We start from the raw sequence: 18,912 nt of genomic DNA on the forward strand, positions 1-18,912 counted from the left end.
TATTCGTTAGAATTCGATTAGTTAAAAAAGAGGAGAACGAAAATTATTTATTGAACACACCTTCATGCTGTCGATTAATTTCACGCGAAGCTTTAGTCACACCACTCAGTGTAGCTACCTCGATACTTCCTTTGGTATGTTTCTTTGGGTCCGAAACTTCAATGTTTCCTGCATCTGACATTTCGCTGATTTCCTCGAGCGATGTCCTACGACTTTCAAATTGCTCCACCTTTTGTAACACGTTTTTAAGGTTGTCGCTATTATTTTCGTTGTCCGCTTCTTCTTCTTTAATCGACGAAATACCCAGTTCGTTCACTTGTTGCGAAGACGCGGATAAATTGGAAATACAATCTCCGATCCCAGAATCACGTGAGTCGCCTCTGAAAACCCGACGCGACTTCTGTGAGTTTACACTCGATTCTCGGTCCGTCTTCTGCTTCAATTCCTTGTCTATTTCCATAACTGTATCCTCACTGACCGTCTTTTCTTCGACGTTCCAAGTCGAGTCTTGTTTGCATTCTGAAGACATTAATTCCGGAGAATTAATCTCATCACTGATCGTTGATTTTGTAGTAACCTCATCCCAAAGTAAATCCTGATAAGATTCCGATTTGTCATTGAAGTCGATCAAACTTTGTCCTTCCACGGTTACACTCGTTAAAATGGAAATTTCTTCGGTTATCAAGGTGCGCTCCTCGACCTGACGTCGCGTCACGATTTCGGTTTCCTCTTCGATTCTCTCCATAGGAAGCAGTTCCTCTGACTGAACTTTGTTCTGGCCCTCAGTTTCCTCAACTGTATCAGTTTCTCGGGTCCCTCCGGATCCATTTCCCTGAGAACACGATCCCGCGTGATCCGTCGTCGGTTCATTTTTCAATGACGACTCGTCAAGGTCCGACGATACGCCTGTTACTTCCTTTAGAGACGGGTCTAACGTTTCCTCTGGCGAGATGTTCATCTTTGTCTTATAACAGAACGAATACAGATTCCTTTCTCGAGTATCTAGCTCGTTCGTGCTCCCGTTGTTCTTTTCTATCGCATCGTCAATGTCACGTGATTTTTGTTCGTTCGATGAAACGTCAAAATCGATCGTTCGTGGTGATTCAATGGGATCCGACGTTGGCGAGGATTCTGCGGTCGCTGTCGGACTTCGTCTGCTGTTCGCTGAAAGTATCGCCATCCTTCCCAGTGCACGAATGGCATTTCCTGTTTTCTATCGTAACAAACAGAAGCGCACACACACGCAACACGATCAAATCCATGCTTAGATTAGTGGCAACTACGGTATCGAATTTTTGTGATTAGTTTTGATAAAAATAAAATAATTCTTTTTCGAATAAAAAAGGATCGCATAATTAAAATGATTTAATCGAATTGCTCATAACAAAACCGATCCTCGTCCAGGTTTGTCTTTTTCCAGAAGAGCAAAAGGATACTCTAGTATCTTCCATTTCGGTTTGATAAACTTGTTTTTTATTTTTCTAGAACATAATTGCTGTAAATGTATCGCTGAATCGTAATCATAAAATTCATAACAAATTATTTTAATTATGGATTTCATAACAAATGTTGTTTCTATTGAATTTATTAGCTTTCATTCGACGATAAGTTAAGACATTAATCAATCTTTATAATATTAATTCGACCACGTTATGGATTTTCTTTTCGATTACTGGAATGTATCGTTACCTGAAAAGTCGAAGAATTTTACAGGGAACGTTTTTGTTATGAGTGTATCAACTGTGCGTAAAAGAATTTCTCGATACATCAATTTCACAGTTTTAGAAAAAACTATATTCGTCTTTACTCTTTGAAAAGATACAATACTGTTTTACTCGAGACAATTTGCAACAGTTGCTTCAGATATTAGTATCAAATTACTTACCGTAAATCGTAAATTACTTATCGTTTTTAAACAAGCTCAAAACATCGCAATCTATCACAATGACGGACGATGTAAAAATATGTAAAGTAACGAGTATCGAGTTATTAATTCTTACCTGCCACTTTCTTCGTACGATGAACTTTTTCAGCTTTTCTGTCGGCAAAGCTATCCTACTCATGGCTTCCGCGTGTTGCGCCATCCAAGCATGTTCCAAACATTGTCTCGCCGACATTCGCGATCTATAAACATAATAAATTAATTACATAGAAACCTCGATTAAGAATTTATAGAACATTTTGGACACAGTTGAATCAGTAGTAAAGTATGATTCTACAATCCTTGTCAATCGTTTTAGTACACATAGATTGCAGATATTTCGTTAGAAGATGATGTAAATAATATCGAATACAAGAAGCACGTCAGATGTTTGAAACTTATGGACGTGAAAGCTTAAGGCGTAACATAAAAACTGTTTTTTCCTAAAATATGTTAAATGCATTTCAGAGCCTTGTTCGAAGTTTCCATTCGTAATTTCCACTTGTAATATTCTAACGCAAGCAACATAGCAATAATTTTCAACCTTTACACCGTAGTATCTATACATTTGCACGGTAGATTCAATCGTAAATCATTGTTGAATTTGGTTTTATAATTTATTTGTAGTTTTTTTCCGAAAATTTACATATTCTCCTTCGCTGTCACATTATATGCAACGACGAGTATGCCCAAGTTGCATAGAAAAAATTAGTTTAGGAAAGTATAGAAACAAATGAATATTGAAGAATTTATCTTTCCTCTAACGCGAAGTATTTCACGCCAATTGAAAAAACTAATTGTACAGTGTAAAGGCTGTAGCTAGTATATTTATCAAACGCGTACTCCTTTCGTTTGACAAGCAGGCTGCTGATGAAGTCCTTAGCGTCGTTGGAAATCGCATCGAAGGCCTCATCTTCCAGGTCGTAGTCAGCCCGAGTAATGTTGGCGAAGGTCTCGGCGTCATTGTCGCCCATGAATGGTGATAAACCGGTTAAGCTGAGCATTTACGACGTTGTTATTTATATAATAAACTTGTAAAGAGTGCAATTACGTATTTTAATCGCTTACAGAACGTAACAGATTACACCGACGCTCCACATGTCCGATTCGGTACCGATCGGCTCGTAACTTATTATTTCTGGTGGAATGAATTCTGGTGTGCCGAAAAGGACTCTGATCGGTGTGTCTGGTTTGAGTGTCTGTGCTAGACCAAAATCGATGAGTTTTATTTGATGGGAAGTTCGTGTTCGACACATTATGTTCTCCGGCTGCAAGAAATTCATTTGTATTAACTAAAGAAAATTAATAAAATAATTTTAGCATAATTTGAGTAATAATTTACGTTACAGCAGTTCAAACAATTTTTCCCTCAAAATTTAGCGATTCTTTAATTCTGTGGGGTAGCGTAATTATTAAATTACTTATACTTAATGTAATTAATATAATTTAGGGTAATATAGTAATAATTTTTAAATAATTTTAGAACAGTAAAATCTATATCAATGTCCAAGGTTTCAACTAAACAAATGACACCTTTCCTTACCTTCAGGTCCAAGTGCACCACTTTATTCTGATGCATATATTCGACACCCTCGCAAATTTGTTTCATGAACAGTATACTGTCTCTTTCGGTCAGGGTAAAATCGTCAGCAACAACTCTCTCGAAAAGTTCGCCACCAGAAATACTAAGGAATATAACGTTTTACGAATCAAATTATTTTTTAACGTTTCTATAAACGGATAAATATATTTTTTATTTTAGTATGGAAGCTTACTACTCCGTAACCATCGTGATTTCGCGAGGACTCTCGAAAGCAGCCGCCAAAAGGAGGAGTTTTGGATGTCGCAGCATGTTCATGATTCTAATTTCCTCTCGAACTTGCTCTCGATCCTTCGTTTTGATGGTCCTGACAAATTTTGCCGCGAAGCTCGTACCTGAAGATTTCTCCACCACCCTCCGTACAGTTCCGTATCGACCTTTGCCCAATTCCTCCAATATTTCGTATCGATGATTAAACAATTGTCCATCTTCCATTTCCACTATTCGAGCTTCGAACGGTGGCTTGAATTCTGGAAATGTTAAATATTTCATGGATTTTCTTCGTTACATACAAAATACTTAATATTTAAAATGCTGCTGTGTACTTTGAATCGTTTCTCAGCTCACTCGTATTTCTTTATCATTGTCAAATTTCATAAGCTCGAGGAAAAAGTAAAATAATCGTTATCGATATGCGTGATTTTTCGTCTCAATCTTTTTATAGAGATTTCGTTAAAATATCAAACTTTTTATGTCAAAGCGAGAGCGTGATTGAAATTTAATAACTTGTGAGCTGCAACAAGTTTGCAAAATGTAGTCAGAGACAAAGATAAGTGGACAGGTAATGGAAATAAATATCAACGAAATTGCGTTAATTGCAGCTTCTTTACATAAACATGTAAGTATTAATTTGAATTATTTACTAAATAATCTGTGTACTATAAGGATATAATAAATAAAACTTAGTACTGTGTAGTTTCATTGAACTTCCATAATACCAGCTTCCTGCCTACTTGATTATATCTGCCTATTTATTTTTCTCCTCGACTGTGTATGTACTATCATCTTTTATAACTACATATTTACCGTCTTCGTCGTCTTGCAAACATGTTTCCCCTTGTTTCGGAATTCGAACAAATTCAGATTCCTCTCCAGGTTCGCTAACCCCATGTATGTTCTCAGCTCTTACGCGGAAACGATATCTTTCACCAGGTATCACGGTGTCTGTTCCAACAGCAGGTAGCGTGAGACTCAACGAAAGACAGGATTCTGCGATCGTCATCCAAGTGTTTTCATCGGCACGGTTCATTTCCACGGTATAACCGGTAACCGTGCAACCACCATCGTAGGGAGACGATCGCCAATTAATGGTCGTTGCCCCTGTAGAACAGCATATGTTTGGAACACTCGCTGGCGGGTCTGGTGGACCTGTGAAAAAGATTTGCGAACCTTTAGAATTCTTGTGAAATTGTAGTATTTTGTTTTAGTAGACAATAGATGTACACTTTCGTCCATAAGTTACAGGTTATGATATAAATGTTTGTAATGTTTATAAAATATTTAAGAGACAGTACATAATTTTACAAAATGGACTTACATTTAATAAAAGCAACGAATAAATATAATTCATGTCAAAAAATAAATGACTATTACGAATATAATGAAAAATTTATAGAACAAAAGTTATTAAAATCCACTATATATCAGTTTTAAACTTTTGTTTATCCGTTACTGTATACATCTATTGTATAGTACCTATACTATACTATGCAATACTATATTATTGTATAGTGTCTGTACTTAGTTTTATATTTTATAATTTTTACTTTAAATATTAGAAACTTGTAAGTAGAGCCTTCGGTATAACGGTTTGTTGAAAGTAACTGACAATCAGAACACGTGTCGCCTGTGTATCATTTATTTTTAAGTCGGCTAGTTTTTTCAAATTCATTCGCCGTCAAAGAATGTTTCAAGGGCGTCAAGTCCAACAGTCCATTTGAAATTATAAACAAGAACCGCTTAAACTGTTTTTCTTCGAACGGGTCTCATTAACAATCATATGGAATCAAAATGTCTTGAAACTAAAAAGTCATCAATCTGTGTATCTACATATATTGTACTTTGTAAACATGAATTATTCGTTTTCACAAGATTTATGAAAGAACTTTACAACAAAGTTGCACGCTTTAAAGTGTCGTCTTTACACTACATGCACTGACACTCGTTTATTATGACAATTTCATACAACATTTTGCAATACGTTCACTCGCTTGACAATTAGTAGTAAGTAATTCGCCATTACCCATTGCTCTTCGAGTGTCGTCCTTTTCCTCGCGATCACTCGACAAAGAAAACACTGTTAACAAATTTTGGAAATTGTTTAAAATATTCGGCGAAAGTGTGACGTGAAAAATTTCTTTATGTTCTCGGCGTCGCGAATTATTCTACACAACTCTCGTCTTGCACAACGCTGCCATGACGCGCACGCACTTTTTCAGCACTGGTTCGTTTCATCGTGATCTCAAGGAAAGAGGAAGAGTAGACGAAGCAAATGGTGGGGATGGAAGAAGAAACGAGGGAAGAAGGAATTATTGCGCGACACGTCACGTGAGACTGTCGTCTGCCTTGTACATAAGAAGCGGAACTGGACCGTGTGACACGCGCTTACGCACGTGGAACAATGGATGTTTCGTTCTAAATTGCGTTTGAAGACACCAGGAAATGCGATAGAAATTAATCGAAATCGTTGATTTAATTCAGTCGAAAGTTCTTACGACTTCTCGTCTTTTTTACTTCTATCGATTTTACGTGTTTCCTAAAGAACGCTATAGTCTTCTAACTTAGTGAAAAATAAAAAAGATCAGAGAATTATTTGTCTCTTTCATGTCTATGAAACATGGTAAGCTTGGAAATTGATGGAGATAATTAATTAAATTTAATCGAAATTTCTTAAGATTCCTCGCCTTCTGTTTCTGCATTCGTATATTTTTTCAAGAAATGGAACAGGTTCGGAAATCAGTGGAAATAGTCAATTCTGTGCAGTGATTCTAGGATTACTTGTCTGCTTAAACTTTTATGAATTTTTAACACTTTCGCAAGAGACAAACTCTGAAATTAGTCGAGATAACTGTTTTAGTATAATTAAGTTAATTCAGTCGAAGATTTCTACGATTTCTCATACTTCGATGAATTTTCTAAATTTTTGTCTCACTGAGTCACGTACTTTCACGTATTAATTAGCAATGTTCTACAGCAGTTTGATCGCGTCGGTAAAAACGTTTCCGCTTAATGCACTCGCTCCGAAGAAGTAACTATTTCCTTCTATCTAGTGGACAGGTTAGGATTTCTTGCTCTTACTAGTGCTGATAGCATAAACTATTCTTAGTTTCATAGAGTTCGCAAACGAAAACACTGGTTCGTATTGTCGTATACTTACTTTTATGCTATGCGCACACATATTAACGAGCGTTTATTGCAGTATAAGATATCGGGAATTTAAACGAGTGATGTAACACCGCTCGCTTCAAAGCTTTGTAAATACAAATCGTCTTCTAGTGTTTGTGGCTCTTGTCTATGTACGTAATTTGAACAAGTGTTCCATCTCTATTTGAGGCTACATTTACGTAATGCTAACGTAATTTTTTTTACAACAGCTTGTATCTCATCGTTCGTACATAGGTAACAATGTTCGTTGGTCAATTTTAACACTTTACTGACCGCGAGCGGTTCAACAGTATACGCACGTCCGACCGGCAGCTTAGGCGCAGATTCTCCCTGGCGCCAGCTCTGTTCCGGTTTAGACTCTCCAATACCATTCTTTTCGTTCATCGCGAACGGTAAGTTTTTCAAATTGGCATAAAACTATGCGAACTTACAAAGCAACGCAACTGACACAACTGAGCAAGGTACCTTAGCACTAAATAACAAATTACTGCTCAAATAATGAGAAAGATTGTCGGCGACAAAAAGCCGATTAATAGGCTATCGGTCGGTAAGCGGCGGAGACGAAAAACCGATAAATCGGCTATTGGTGGTCGGTAAAGTGTTAATATTTCTTTGTCACGTACGTACCTTCAACAGCAACGCTGAAACACCGTCGGTCCTTTCCCAGTTTATTTTCCACGGATACTTCGTATTTCCCGGCATTGTCAGCGGTCACATCGTCCGATATTAAGCAAGACACTCCACCGCCGTAGGTAATAGCAGTCTTTTTGTTTGCAGTCAACTCTCGACCCTTTAATCAAAATTCTCGATTAAGCGCTTGATTGAACGCGACCAGAGATGGACGATTACAACTGACTGATAGGTGCTTACGAACGATTCCCATGTATCTATATAACTATGACATTACTATATATGAATTCGTAAGTTACTATATCTACATAACAGCAAGCGATTGTACATGATTACACGAAGTTAAATACGGCATTGAAGATGCAATTTTTATTAACGTACAATTAGGCCTTGTTAAGGTAAATTTGAGCTTGATATTAATATCGTGTTTTGAATATATAGTGACTCATGGAAGTATTCGGATGTCTACTACAGAAAATTTGCGTAGATATAGCGAAACTTTATTGTAATCAGTATTGTAATCAGTTGCGGAAATTCAAACTTTTATGCACAAGTAAAGAAACAAAGACTAAATAGAAATTTTGTTATCTTCTTGACGTCGTAACAAATACTTTGTTTTAAATGTGTCGTATATTTTTTTTATTGTATGTGCATTTCTAGCACATTTAATAATATTCCCGTTAATGTATGAAAACACTGTGTGTCCAAAGTCTAATAATGAGATAAGACTATCATAATCATGTTTATCCTATACACATGACTATATATTCAACATAAATTTCGTAGAATATTTGCCTCTGAGCATATAATTAACGAATAATCAACGTTATCTCGCTAGATACATTGAAATTTATTAATATAATATCGATAACAATATAACATCATCGATAGTTTATATGCTTTTGCGAGTTCTGTGAATTTACGTTTGCAATCAATCAATCAAACTTGACGAATATATCTCAGTCGTATCTCATTTCAATACCAATAAAATTTCAAAATTTTTCGTATATACCACACTTGATACACTCATGAAAGATCTTTATAACATGCTGTTCAAATTCTTTCGCATTAGTGTCCGAATACTTCGTTCCGGGAGTCACAATATACTGATTTCACTTAATTGACGAACGATATCGCACGAACAGAGATTCTCTTGTTTCGCAACAGTAGCGTCTTTAATCACACGGAGGACAAAAAACTTCTTGTATTTTGTTCTCGAACTACATTAAACAAAGTTTGACGTTTTGACGGGAGAATCTGACGGAAGATATAAATGATACTCACTGCTCGAAGCCACTTGACGACTGGTTCCGGATGACCTCGATACGTGACCCTGAGGACTACTCTGTTTCCTCGGAAAACTGTGACGTCAGCCGGTACCTTTACGATACTGGCAGCCACGAATTCCTCCGACCTAATAGTAACTTTCTCCTCCTCTTTCGTCACGATTTCTTCCTTCTTTACAATCGAATCCTCCTCCAACTCTTGCAGAGCGCTTTCCATGCATATTATAGGTGTATTATCGTGTTTATTATAGTTATCTTGAATTTGTTTCGCATTGTTACCAGTCTTACACGGATCAGAAACCTCTGTCGAACTCGTTATACATTCTTCTTTGTTTTCAACTAATTTTGATATCTTTTCGTTCGGTACTTCAGAAGATTTTTCTTTACAAATATCCCTTGTTTGTTCCTCGTCTGAAGACGACGAAATCCTGTGTTCACTCGATTTGTAGCGCACTTGTTGAGTAACTTTACGTTCCAACTTTTTCGAGCCGCGAACTATCCTTTTATTCGTTTTGTTGGTCGCCAGTGTTTTCCTGGTATCGAGTAACGGATTTTGAAGAATATTCTTCCTCGCGGGTGCAGGAGACAGTTGTTTAGGACTTGAAGTAGATCTGAGAGGCAACGAGGATGATCTAATTCGCATAGGAGACTCGTGTAATTGATTTCGAGGGGAAGAGAGAACGTCTCTTCTTGTCTTTCGCAGAGAATTGTTACGGCTACAATTAACAGCTTTTGGTGGCTTTTCGTTGTTAATTTCCAGCGTATCGTGGCGTCTCGATTCTTCGAAATTCTGTACCGTTCGCTGCAATCGTAGTTCTGCTGTGCAACTAATCGACGGTCCTTTACCAGTCACGGATGCGGTGCATCGAATCTCTCCGATATCTCGCGGTTGTACATCGTGTATCCTAAGAATGCTAACGTTATCGTCTCTTTCAACCTAAATGTAAAACCAGAAATATGATATTATAAACGAGAAATTAATAGCGAATGAAATTAACAAATTAAAAAACTGATAAACGAAGTTTTTTAAATTAGACGAGTTGACGCACCTTGCACCTTGAATTTTCTCTGATGTCCTTTCCATTGATCGTCCACGTGATTTCCATGGGTTTTCCACATTGCACCCGAGCACAGAAACAGGCAGTCTCACCTTTTGGTGTAATGACCGACACAGGTGTTTTCGTGAACTGCGGCGCCAATTTCGGAATACCTTTGTAATCTTGTGCACAAAGTAAAATATTTTTTAACACCTTCGTATCGAGATTGTAAGTTGTTACATAGGTGAAACTTTAAAGGAAACGTATAGAAAAGTATCAAAGGAATATCAAATGTTAAATATGAAAAGATTAATGAAAAGCACGAGACATGGGTCTAAAGTATTGCATGAATTACATCGCGTCATTTTATCTGTTTATAGGAAATTTGGAAGTGTAAAATTACGCAGACTACGCATAATATGAAAAAATATGTAAAACATCCAAAGTATAGTGCTTTGTATACTTGATAGGTAAAACAATTTTCAAACGAAATTTTACTTTTTTAAATATCTTCTCAAAAATATAAATTTGGACAAAAATTCACGGTATAGTCTTAAGATATCTTGTCTGTAAGTGTGGAAGATTAAAATTTTTCTAAAAATAAATTTTATTGATAAAAATGTACCTTGAACAGCAAACAGGCCGTTGCTAGACACCTCTCCGAAATTATTGCGAACGAGGCAAGTATACTCGCCAGCATCTTGTGGACAAACATTGGATAATCTTAGTGCGACGCCACCGTCACCATATATGACGTATTTATGGTAATCGTTGTCAGGTATCTCACGACCATCCTTTAACCAAGTCACCGAAAAAGGCGGTGTACCTGAAAAACATGATTTAATGCTCGTTGAATTATATAATCAACCATTTATATTAATTGACGCAATTGATTTCATCCCTTAAAAGTCGAAAGAATTCACGGGAGATGTAGTTGCTCAGAAGTGGCACTGATCGGCTCCATAAATTGAGAAATAGAGAAAACTTACGATACTAATTTAGGTTGGAGTTTACGATTATTTACGATATCTCCTAGCGATAAATAAACTTATAGAAACAAATAATTCTTTTTTTTTGAGAAATTGAGCGTTAATCATGTGCAGTCAGGAAATGAAAAGAAATTTACAAACAAATGGACTTACTTAGTTTGGCTTCAGGAGAAGCTCGTAACAAAAGATCGAAAGCGCCAAAAATTATACAAAAATTATACATATTTTTATGTTTACTATACCCGCAAGTCTCGTCTGTAGTTCGTAACAGTGACCTTCCATGACGATCGATTCTTCTGGAAGAGACTGTAAGAATTTCGGCGGATCTTTGTCGCACGTAGACGGATTATGAGAATCAAGAACGGTCACCTGTTATCGAAGAAACAATTACGAAAATAATTATTTCCCATTGCAAGACGGTAATGTCGCGTTGAGAAACGAATAGAATGCAGAAGCATATGTCTATGCCACGTGGTTAGCATACGTCTAAGATTATTTACCTGGCAAGAATTCTTTGTAGAACCAAGGACGTTCGTTGCCACGCAGGTGTACTCACCCGCGTCGCTCGCTTTCACTTTCAAAATTTCGACTTTCGCAGTTGTCCCGTCGAAGTACCTTTTTACTCGAATCGATCGTTCCAACGGGCGTCCATTCCTAGAAATTTGATCCTTTGATACTTTATGCTTTGAATAAATTGTGATTATAAACTAGATACGTAAACGCAACATGGAAACTATGCCACGAACTATGCTATGAACTATGAAACTCTTTAAAGCTTTCTCTCTTCCTCTTTTTGAAATAGGAACAAAGGAAGTCTTATTCTACATAGGTAAAGCGTAATAAATTCTGTGAAAAGTTCTACAGGATTCGAGCTCGATGCAGAAATCGTTAGGTGTTCGGCCATCGTCGTAAGACCTTTTAGACACTCCGAGATTTATGACTACGTTATTTGTTACATGAAACACGCGTGAAAAACTAAAATGCATCTCTAAATCTAAACGAATCAGAAATAGATAAATCATAGAAAAAAAGTCAAAAAGTCTATACGTGTAAAGAAATGGCGATTGTTCAAACATAATTGTGTATTGGGAAGTCTTTCATAAAAATGATTATGTAATAATGTTTCAGAAGGGAACTTTCTTTGTTTTACCTGAACCACGTTGGTGTTAGACTAGGCGTTCCTCTAATACCGCAATCAAGATATAATCTTCCGTTTATTCTGCTAGTTGTGTCTAAGAGGCTTCGGCTAAAAGATGGATACGTTCTAGGCGATGCGCTCCTAGTTCTGATTGTTCTGGCAACCGACCCAAGTAATTGACGATCTTTTTGAACAAATTATCAAAATTGTAAGAATGAAATAACAGGTAATCCCATTCAGTTTTTCGAATGTTTGTGTAAAAAGGAAATGCCAATTTTTCTTGTAATTTAAATTAACGTATACACATCATAATTACGTGACTATGTAGTTACGATATATTTGAATAGAAAATTGCCAATTTATCTGATAATGCCATATCAGCAAATTTACCGTAATTTAATGAATACGATAAAGTATAATCTCAATTTACATACTAATTATTTCCAGGCGGGCACTGGCCTCGATACGACCATAATCATTCTCCACGATCACTCTGTACAGTCCTGCGTCTTCTTGGGTCACTTCGACGATTTCCAATATCTTTACGTCGTCTCTTTCCTTTATCGAGATTCTAGCGGTCGGCGTGACAATTATGCCATTTTTGTCCCATTTCACCCATGGTGACGGGTGGCCAACTACAGCACATTGGAATCGCACGGTTTCCCCTTCCTCGACCACGCGATTGTGCGGAACTGCGTAAAATTTCGGTGGACTGATCTTTGGCCGTCTTGACATCGACCTACTTCGTGGAAGAAGCTGCGGAGACCTTAATTCTCGACCATCTGTAATTGTTCCATTTTGTCACATTTCTCTTCCAATTTAAAAAGTTGATTGGTACAAGCGACGTAAACCTTTTCTTTTTCAACATTCAACGCAAGAGTTTGGTCACCATCGTTTAATTGAGTCGACGTAAATTTTGTTATTAGGTCAGATATATTTATGGAAATTAAATTAACCCGTAATTGCTACGATGAGAATAAATAATTGAAAGGACAAACATGGATACATAAAATAATAAAAAAAGGTTAGTATTATGGGGGATTATAGTTATTACTTTATTTAAACTACCCTTATGTAACTGTTTTAGTTAAATTATACGTACTTGTGTGTACAACACTCGACAAGTTATCATGAAAATAAAAATTGTGGGAGTCTGACACACTTCATTTTACCAATTACGAGTTAAATCTTTCCGAAAGTTAAAGTTAAGTATAGATAATAAATTACTAATATAATAAAACAATAATCTATTCTTTTTACGCTTACGCGAAACTGCAGGAGACAAACTCCTGATCGGTGTTGAGCGTGGCGTCGATCTCGGCGTCGATCCGGCCGATAGAAGTCCTGCGGGCCTCGTCAATCTTTGGCTCAAAACATTCTCTTTCCCTTCAGGCACTGAAACGTATTTAAACAAAATGACTTACAAACAGGCAGCTTTCCATATTTCTGACACATATTTCAAGAACGTAGGTAGCAAACGTGTTTCTTATCGCGAGAAACTTCAATAAAATCAGAATCTGGCTGTACTCGAGACACGATTTACTTTGCAGATACAGTGGTAATTGAATAACACTTAAACCGAAGGTTTCACGTATTTGTATCACTTGACGTTTCCATATTGCCTTATTAAACGATCGTGAATTAAACACGAAATTACCATCCACTATTAGGCAGGCTGACGTGAATGCTTTTCCAAGGTCGTTATATGCCACGCATGTATATTCGCCCTCGTCTTCCGGATAAACATGTTGGATGCACAGACGAGCGGTTTCTCCATCAAAGTCAGCGGAGAAATCGCCACCCATTTGTAGAATCTGAATGTGCATATTACAAGCAAGTAAGAATTATCATTACAGAGACGATATAATCTTATATGAACTCGCAGTTTCTTTATTTTTCTGTATATATGAATTTTAATATTATTATTATTATTATAGTATTAGTTCATACAGTATAATGGGATATTAACACATATATAATACAATATCTCGGATGGGCTATATAATTCTAATACAGGGAATAACAATATATGGAATATATAGAATATTTCTGAATTCGTATGGAATGACATAATATGATACATAGAATATCTCCAATTTCGTATATGTATAATGGTATAATGTGGTATACGGAAAGTTATTATTAGACTGCAAATGCTTATGCAATTATGGGAAATTCAAATATACAAAAATGTACAGAGTGTATAGTATAATATATATGAAAACATACAAAATGTATCTTTAAAGTAAAATTATATGAATTTCAAATTTACACGATGACATAAATTTTTATTTAGATTCTATTTCTTGAATTGCATAAAAATATCCATAAAAATACGCATGTATATGAAGATTTAATTATTATACTATATTATACTACATTTATATATATGTATTATAGAGTTTAATTTTCGTTTTACATTATACCATTCGGTGAATTTCATAACCAGATATGAAAATGTTTTTTAGTTAGCAATTAATATTTACCTTTCCCCCACGTTCCCAACGCACCAATGGCGCCTCGGGAGTAGCGTGTACTTTGCATTCAAGGGTAACAGCATCGCCGTCGCAGCATCTCAGATCTCGCAGCTCCCTCGTAACTATGGGCAAAGTCAGCACCTTTCTGCCAATTAAAATTCACAAGCGTCATTTAGTAAATACGATCGAGATATTAGTCAATATTAGCCGTTGTTTCATAAAACGTGGCGGAACTTGCCACGTGTCGCGTCATGTAACAGGATTTATCTACGCAGTAATCTAGTTATGTACCACTTACCCGTGTGTGACCCCTGATTTCTTCATTTTCTCCTCTTTGCCTTGACCTGAAAGCATGATACATGTATTATCCTTTCGTCTAAGCAAATCGTCCATGCTTCTTTCGAATGCTAAACGTTACCTTTCGCGTAGATCTGCAAAGAAATCACGGCTTTGGCCTCCCCATGGCAGTTCCGCGCTATTACGGAATACGTTCCCGTAAAGTCGAGTTTCGCGTACGGTATCTCCAGCCGATACTGAGGTCCTTCGCCGACCAGCCGGAAGTGGGCTGCGTCCCTGTAGTAATCAGGCTGCAAAAGAATGAAAATTGGAAATAAAATATAAATTGAGAAACGTTGAAGAAGTTGGAAACACAGAGTGGCTCACGAAATTATTGATACAATTGAGAATTTGACAAAAATGTATGAAGTATAATAAGATAACATAAAGAACTTTTTATATAGTTGAGATTTTCAGGTAACAAAATCCTAAAAAATTAACCGTGCATTTCTAAATGAAAAATATTAAAATGTCCTTGTTACATGGTATTGAAAAGTTCTAAATATTTCACAAATTTTTCTTACATTCTCGATTAAGTCTGAATAATTTAGTGATTCGCTGGAGAATGTAGAACAGGGAATTTGAAATACAGTAGAGCCCCATTTAATAGAGCGAAAGTTCAGTGTCTGATTGTTGCCGACTGAATCTACTTATCTGAACGCGAACTGCTCTTATTTGTATCATAGATGGAGATCATAGATAGGATAGAAACTCAAGTTGTATGAACCGTGTCTATTATGTATTTCTTCACCAGGTTCACAACGAATCACAAATTGATCAGTCTATGTAAAAATATTAATTTCTTCCTCACAAACGAAGCAACGTTTACAGTAAACGGATTAGATGGCTAAATAACGTTCTGATATTTTCTTTACGTTCGAGTGCATTTGAATAGCGCCATCAAGAACTTGAATATGTATTCGTTGCTCTTATCCACACGCACTCTGAAATCTCACGCTACTAAACGCAACTTTTATTGCTGACTTCGATAACACGTAATCTGAGTGCGTGTATAAATATCCAACGCAAACTCGTGCTGGAAGAGCCATAGAAGAAGAAAAGAGAAACGCCACGAAGTTTTAACTCCAAAGGAACTTTACCCTGTTAATGAGAGCTGATCTCGAAGTACAACCTCGAAGTACAACCTCGAAGTACAACCTCGACCTGAATACCGACATTTCCGTCACTTACGCCCACATTGAGGTCACCCCTTGTGATCGAATGCTAAACCATTATTTATCCATTATTTTTGTCGATTGTTTACAAAATCAACAAATTTATAAGTATTTCGCTACAGGTTCGGAAAATTTGCAATATTTTTACGACGTTTTATTCTTTCTGTGGTTTCTGAGGAAGAAATTATTATTTTCATTGTTTCTCTACATAATCTTCTGTTTTATAAATCTTTTGCTGCATTTGCAAAGCTTTTAATATTTCTTACGGCGTTGTGTCTATTTTTCGATAACAGAAATTCTTCATAAATTTGGCAGCTTGACGAATCCGGGGTTAAAATCCAGTTGAAAAAAATGTTCTAGATACATAGAGGCAAAGTCAGGTAGAAAGAGAAGGAAGGGCAGTTGATAAAAGTAAGATGGGAAACGTCTTCGTCGGGGCTCTAGTCCATATAGGGAGCGAAAGTTGAACAGATCGTTCGAGACTGATCTCGTTGCTCGTATGACACGAGTGCCAACGCATATTACCGTTTTTTCATTACTAATTGCGCGTCTCTTCGCCAGACACGCCCTTCTTAAACCCTCGAAAATTAAGGTCGTTGAAAAAGAAAGACTCGATTGTTTCCTTTTTCGACCGAACCAATCTGAACATCCAGCGTTTCAACGCGCTTTAAGTTGCATTTAATTGTTCCGGACCTGACATCTCTAATATACCTCGGAATACTTTTCTCTGTCGTTAATAAATTTTATTTATCAAGTTCTCATCTAGTTCCATTTAATATGATAAATCTTCGAAATACGTATCACGGGTTTCGATGTTTGTAAAAAAATTTGTCACATGCTGAACACCGAAACTGACTTTGATTTACAGCAACATGGTTGTCATCACGAAATGAAGTTTTCAGTATTTCTAATGCTCGAACTCGAATCGTGACATAATGGACCTTCTGAGACCCATCTGTCTTTCACCTGTCGCGGTTCGCCTACGATGAAATTTATGCGGACGACACTTCCCGTTACGGAAGAGAGGCGCCATAAACCGAAGCAGAGCCGGCTACTGCAAGGACTTCTTGCAATGTCATCTTATATAGATCTATATTTACGCGTGTAAAACAGATTGTCGACATACAAGAAATCTGTTTGCTGCTGGACATATAGAGAGCAGAAACTTTCCGAGTTTCCGAGAATATTTTTGTTTTATGGATTAATAGAGTATTATTTCTACGCTGCTCTACGATATACGCAAATAATATATTTAGAAAACTGTATTATTAATATTAGAAATTCGTGGAATAATTTTTAATCAGCCACGCTTTTTTATTTAGAGATAATATTTTCCTAGAGTATTATTTTCAATGTTTTTTAAAATATGTTTAAGTAATAAATTGATCACTATTTTTACATTCTTCTATACTTAAACAAAAATAAATTCTCGACTATGTTTTTATTAAAATGAATTTTTCACTGAATAGCTGATAAAAACAAACAGACTTTTTTGATAAACCTCAGACAGAAAATTAATATTCTTCACGGGATATTATTTGTAACTTTTTTAACAGTATACTTAATTCATACTTTAGACAATGATATTTTTATTAAAATGAATATAATCGTTTTTAACGAACCTCAAGAAGTTGTTTGCACTTATGTCATTCGCCGTTAAGTTTCCATTTTGATGCCAATATTCATATATATATTTAGCAAATAAAAATATTATTAGATATTATTTACTAAATATATTTGTATATTTAATATGTTCACCCGATAAAGGAAAAAGGAATCGTGACGTTGAAAACATAATCTTTCACGGTATCCAGAATTTGTTGATCAACGAGCATCGATCCCTATCGCGAAATCGCGACTCGTTTATCCCCATTTAGCAGCTGCAGCTGCACTGAAAACAAACTTGGACGTATTTGGCGGTGCACATTCGCAGTCGCGACGCGTCGCGTCCTTCCGATCGACGACGGGACGAAAGAACGAGAGAGGAAACTCGGACTCGGCCAACATTACGGCGAACAGGCGCTGACATTCGCGCTTAAGCGTCGACCAGTTCGATGAATGTCCTAACGAGCTCCGCTGAGATCGATGGATGACTCACGTCACAGAGATCACGGCTTTGAGATCTTACAATCCGATTAGATCCTCGATGATATTTCAATAAATTGGTCGTGGGTCGAACGATAGTTTTATCGATAAAAATAAGAAAAGTAGGTATTATCATTAGATGAGAATGAGAATGATAACAAGTAAGACAGATTTATAGGAATTAGACGTCGAATGGAGGAAGTACAAGAGTAACATTATTACTAGAGAAGGATATTTTCATAGATATTGTGTGTTAATATTAATGTTAACATTAACGTGTTAATATTAGTATAGTGTAGATATTTGTGTAAATTTATATCTTTACGAGTATTCAATTTTTTTTCAAAGATGTGAGATTTAAATAGAAGTTTGTTTTATTCTTTCAATGTTTTATATATTTATATATTTGATATGTTATTATATATTTCAATAATATTCTCATCAGGGTATTATATAATAATGATGATACTAAATATGACAAATTTATGCAAATTAGGTGTCAAGCAAAGAAAAAAATCTAATAACATTTGTAAAGACCGTGCGAATATTTATACGAATGGTTTCATGGATTTATGCGGTCTCAAGTAGAAAAGAAAATAAAGGTATTAGATGGAAACTACGTAAAAACGACTTGACAGATTTATGTAAATTGGATGTCAAGTACTGAAGAAAATTGATCATATTTCAAAAAGTAGAAACGCGACAGTAAAATTGATAAATATGAATCGCATTTTAGAAAGACAAGGTAATTCTTATCAAGCACTACATTCATTACGCAAATACTAAACTTGGAATTTAGTACGAAGATCCAAAACGAAGCTTTGTGAAATAACTATAAAAGATATACATTGGTT

At 36.1% G+C, this 18,912-nt stretch overlaps 1 protein-coding gene and 1 long non-coding RNA gene across 6 annotated transcripts in view; one reads left to right on the forward strand and one right to left on the reverse strand.

The window, feature by feature from the left end:
* The window catches only part of LOC138178450 (titin), a 76,981-nt gene that overhangs the window by 1,109 nt on the left and 56,960 nt on the right, over positions 1-18,912 (reverse strand). For 3 of the 4 annotated variants that reach the window (XM_069110525.1, XM_069110361.1, XM_069110448.1), the window contains 20 exons: positions 14,881-15,049; positions 14,761-14,806; positions 14,472-14,607; positions 13,643-13,799; positions 13,252-13,380; positions 12,420-12,767; positions 11,998-12,169; positions 11,348-11,501; positions 11,090-11,216; positions 10,484-10,684; positions 9,871-10,040; positions 8,820-9,758; positions 7,533-7,695; positions 4,548-4,889; positions 3,697-3,991; positions 3,465-3,606; positions 2,990-3,189; positions 2,765-2,917; positions 2,001-2,124; positions 61-1,213 (listed from right to left, as the gene is read on the reverse strand). In XM_069110525.1, coding sequence (XP_068966626.1) covers positions 61-1,213; positions 2,001-2,124; positions 2,765-2,917; positions 2,990-3,189; positions 3,465-3,606; positions 3,697-3,991; positions 4,548-4,889; positions 7,533-7,695; positions 8,820-9,758; positions 9,871-10,040; positions 10,484-10,684; positions 11,090-11,216; positions 11,348-11,501; positions 11,998-12,169; positions 12,420-12,767; positions 13,252-13,380; positions 13,643-13,799; positions 14,472-14,607; positions 14,761-14,806; positions 14,881-15,049 — 5,320 coding nt within the window. The remainder of the gene's footprint in view (positions 1-60; positions 1,214-2,000; positions 2,125-2,764; positions 2,918-2,989; positions 3,190-3,464; positions 3,607-3,696; positions 3,992-4,547; positions 4,890-7,532; positions 7,696-8,819; positions 9,759-9,870; positions 10,041-10,483; positions 10,685-11,089; positions 11,217-11,347; positions 11,502-11,997; positions 12,170-12,419; positions 12,768-13,251; positions 13,381-13,642; positions 13,800-14,471; positions 14,608-14,760; positions 14,807-14,880; positions 15,050-18,912) is intronic. The other variant, XM_069110611.1, reaches the window with a different exon arrangement.
* Positions 6,821-12,095, forward strand: LOC138185128 (uncharacterized). 2 transcript variants are annotated; one of them, XR_011174542.1, is made up of 3 exons: positions 6,821-6,875; positions 6,940-7,297; positions 11,976-12,095. It is a non-coding gene; the product is annotated as an uncharacterized LOC138185128 (long non-coding RNA). The 2 variants fall into 2 exon arrangements; XR_011174543.1 differs by having other exon boundaries at positions 6,858-7,036; positions 7,115-7,297.

This window comes from Bombus flavifrons, chromosome 1 (genome assembly GCF_040668555.2).
Source record: "Bombus flavifrons isolate JBK064 chromosome 1, iyBomFlav1_principal, whole genome shotgun sequence".
Taxonomy (NCBI): domain Eukaryota; kingdom Metazoa; phylum Arthropoda; class Insecta; order Hymenoptera; family Apidae; genus Bombus; species Bombus flavifrons.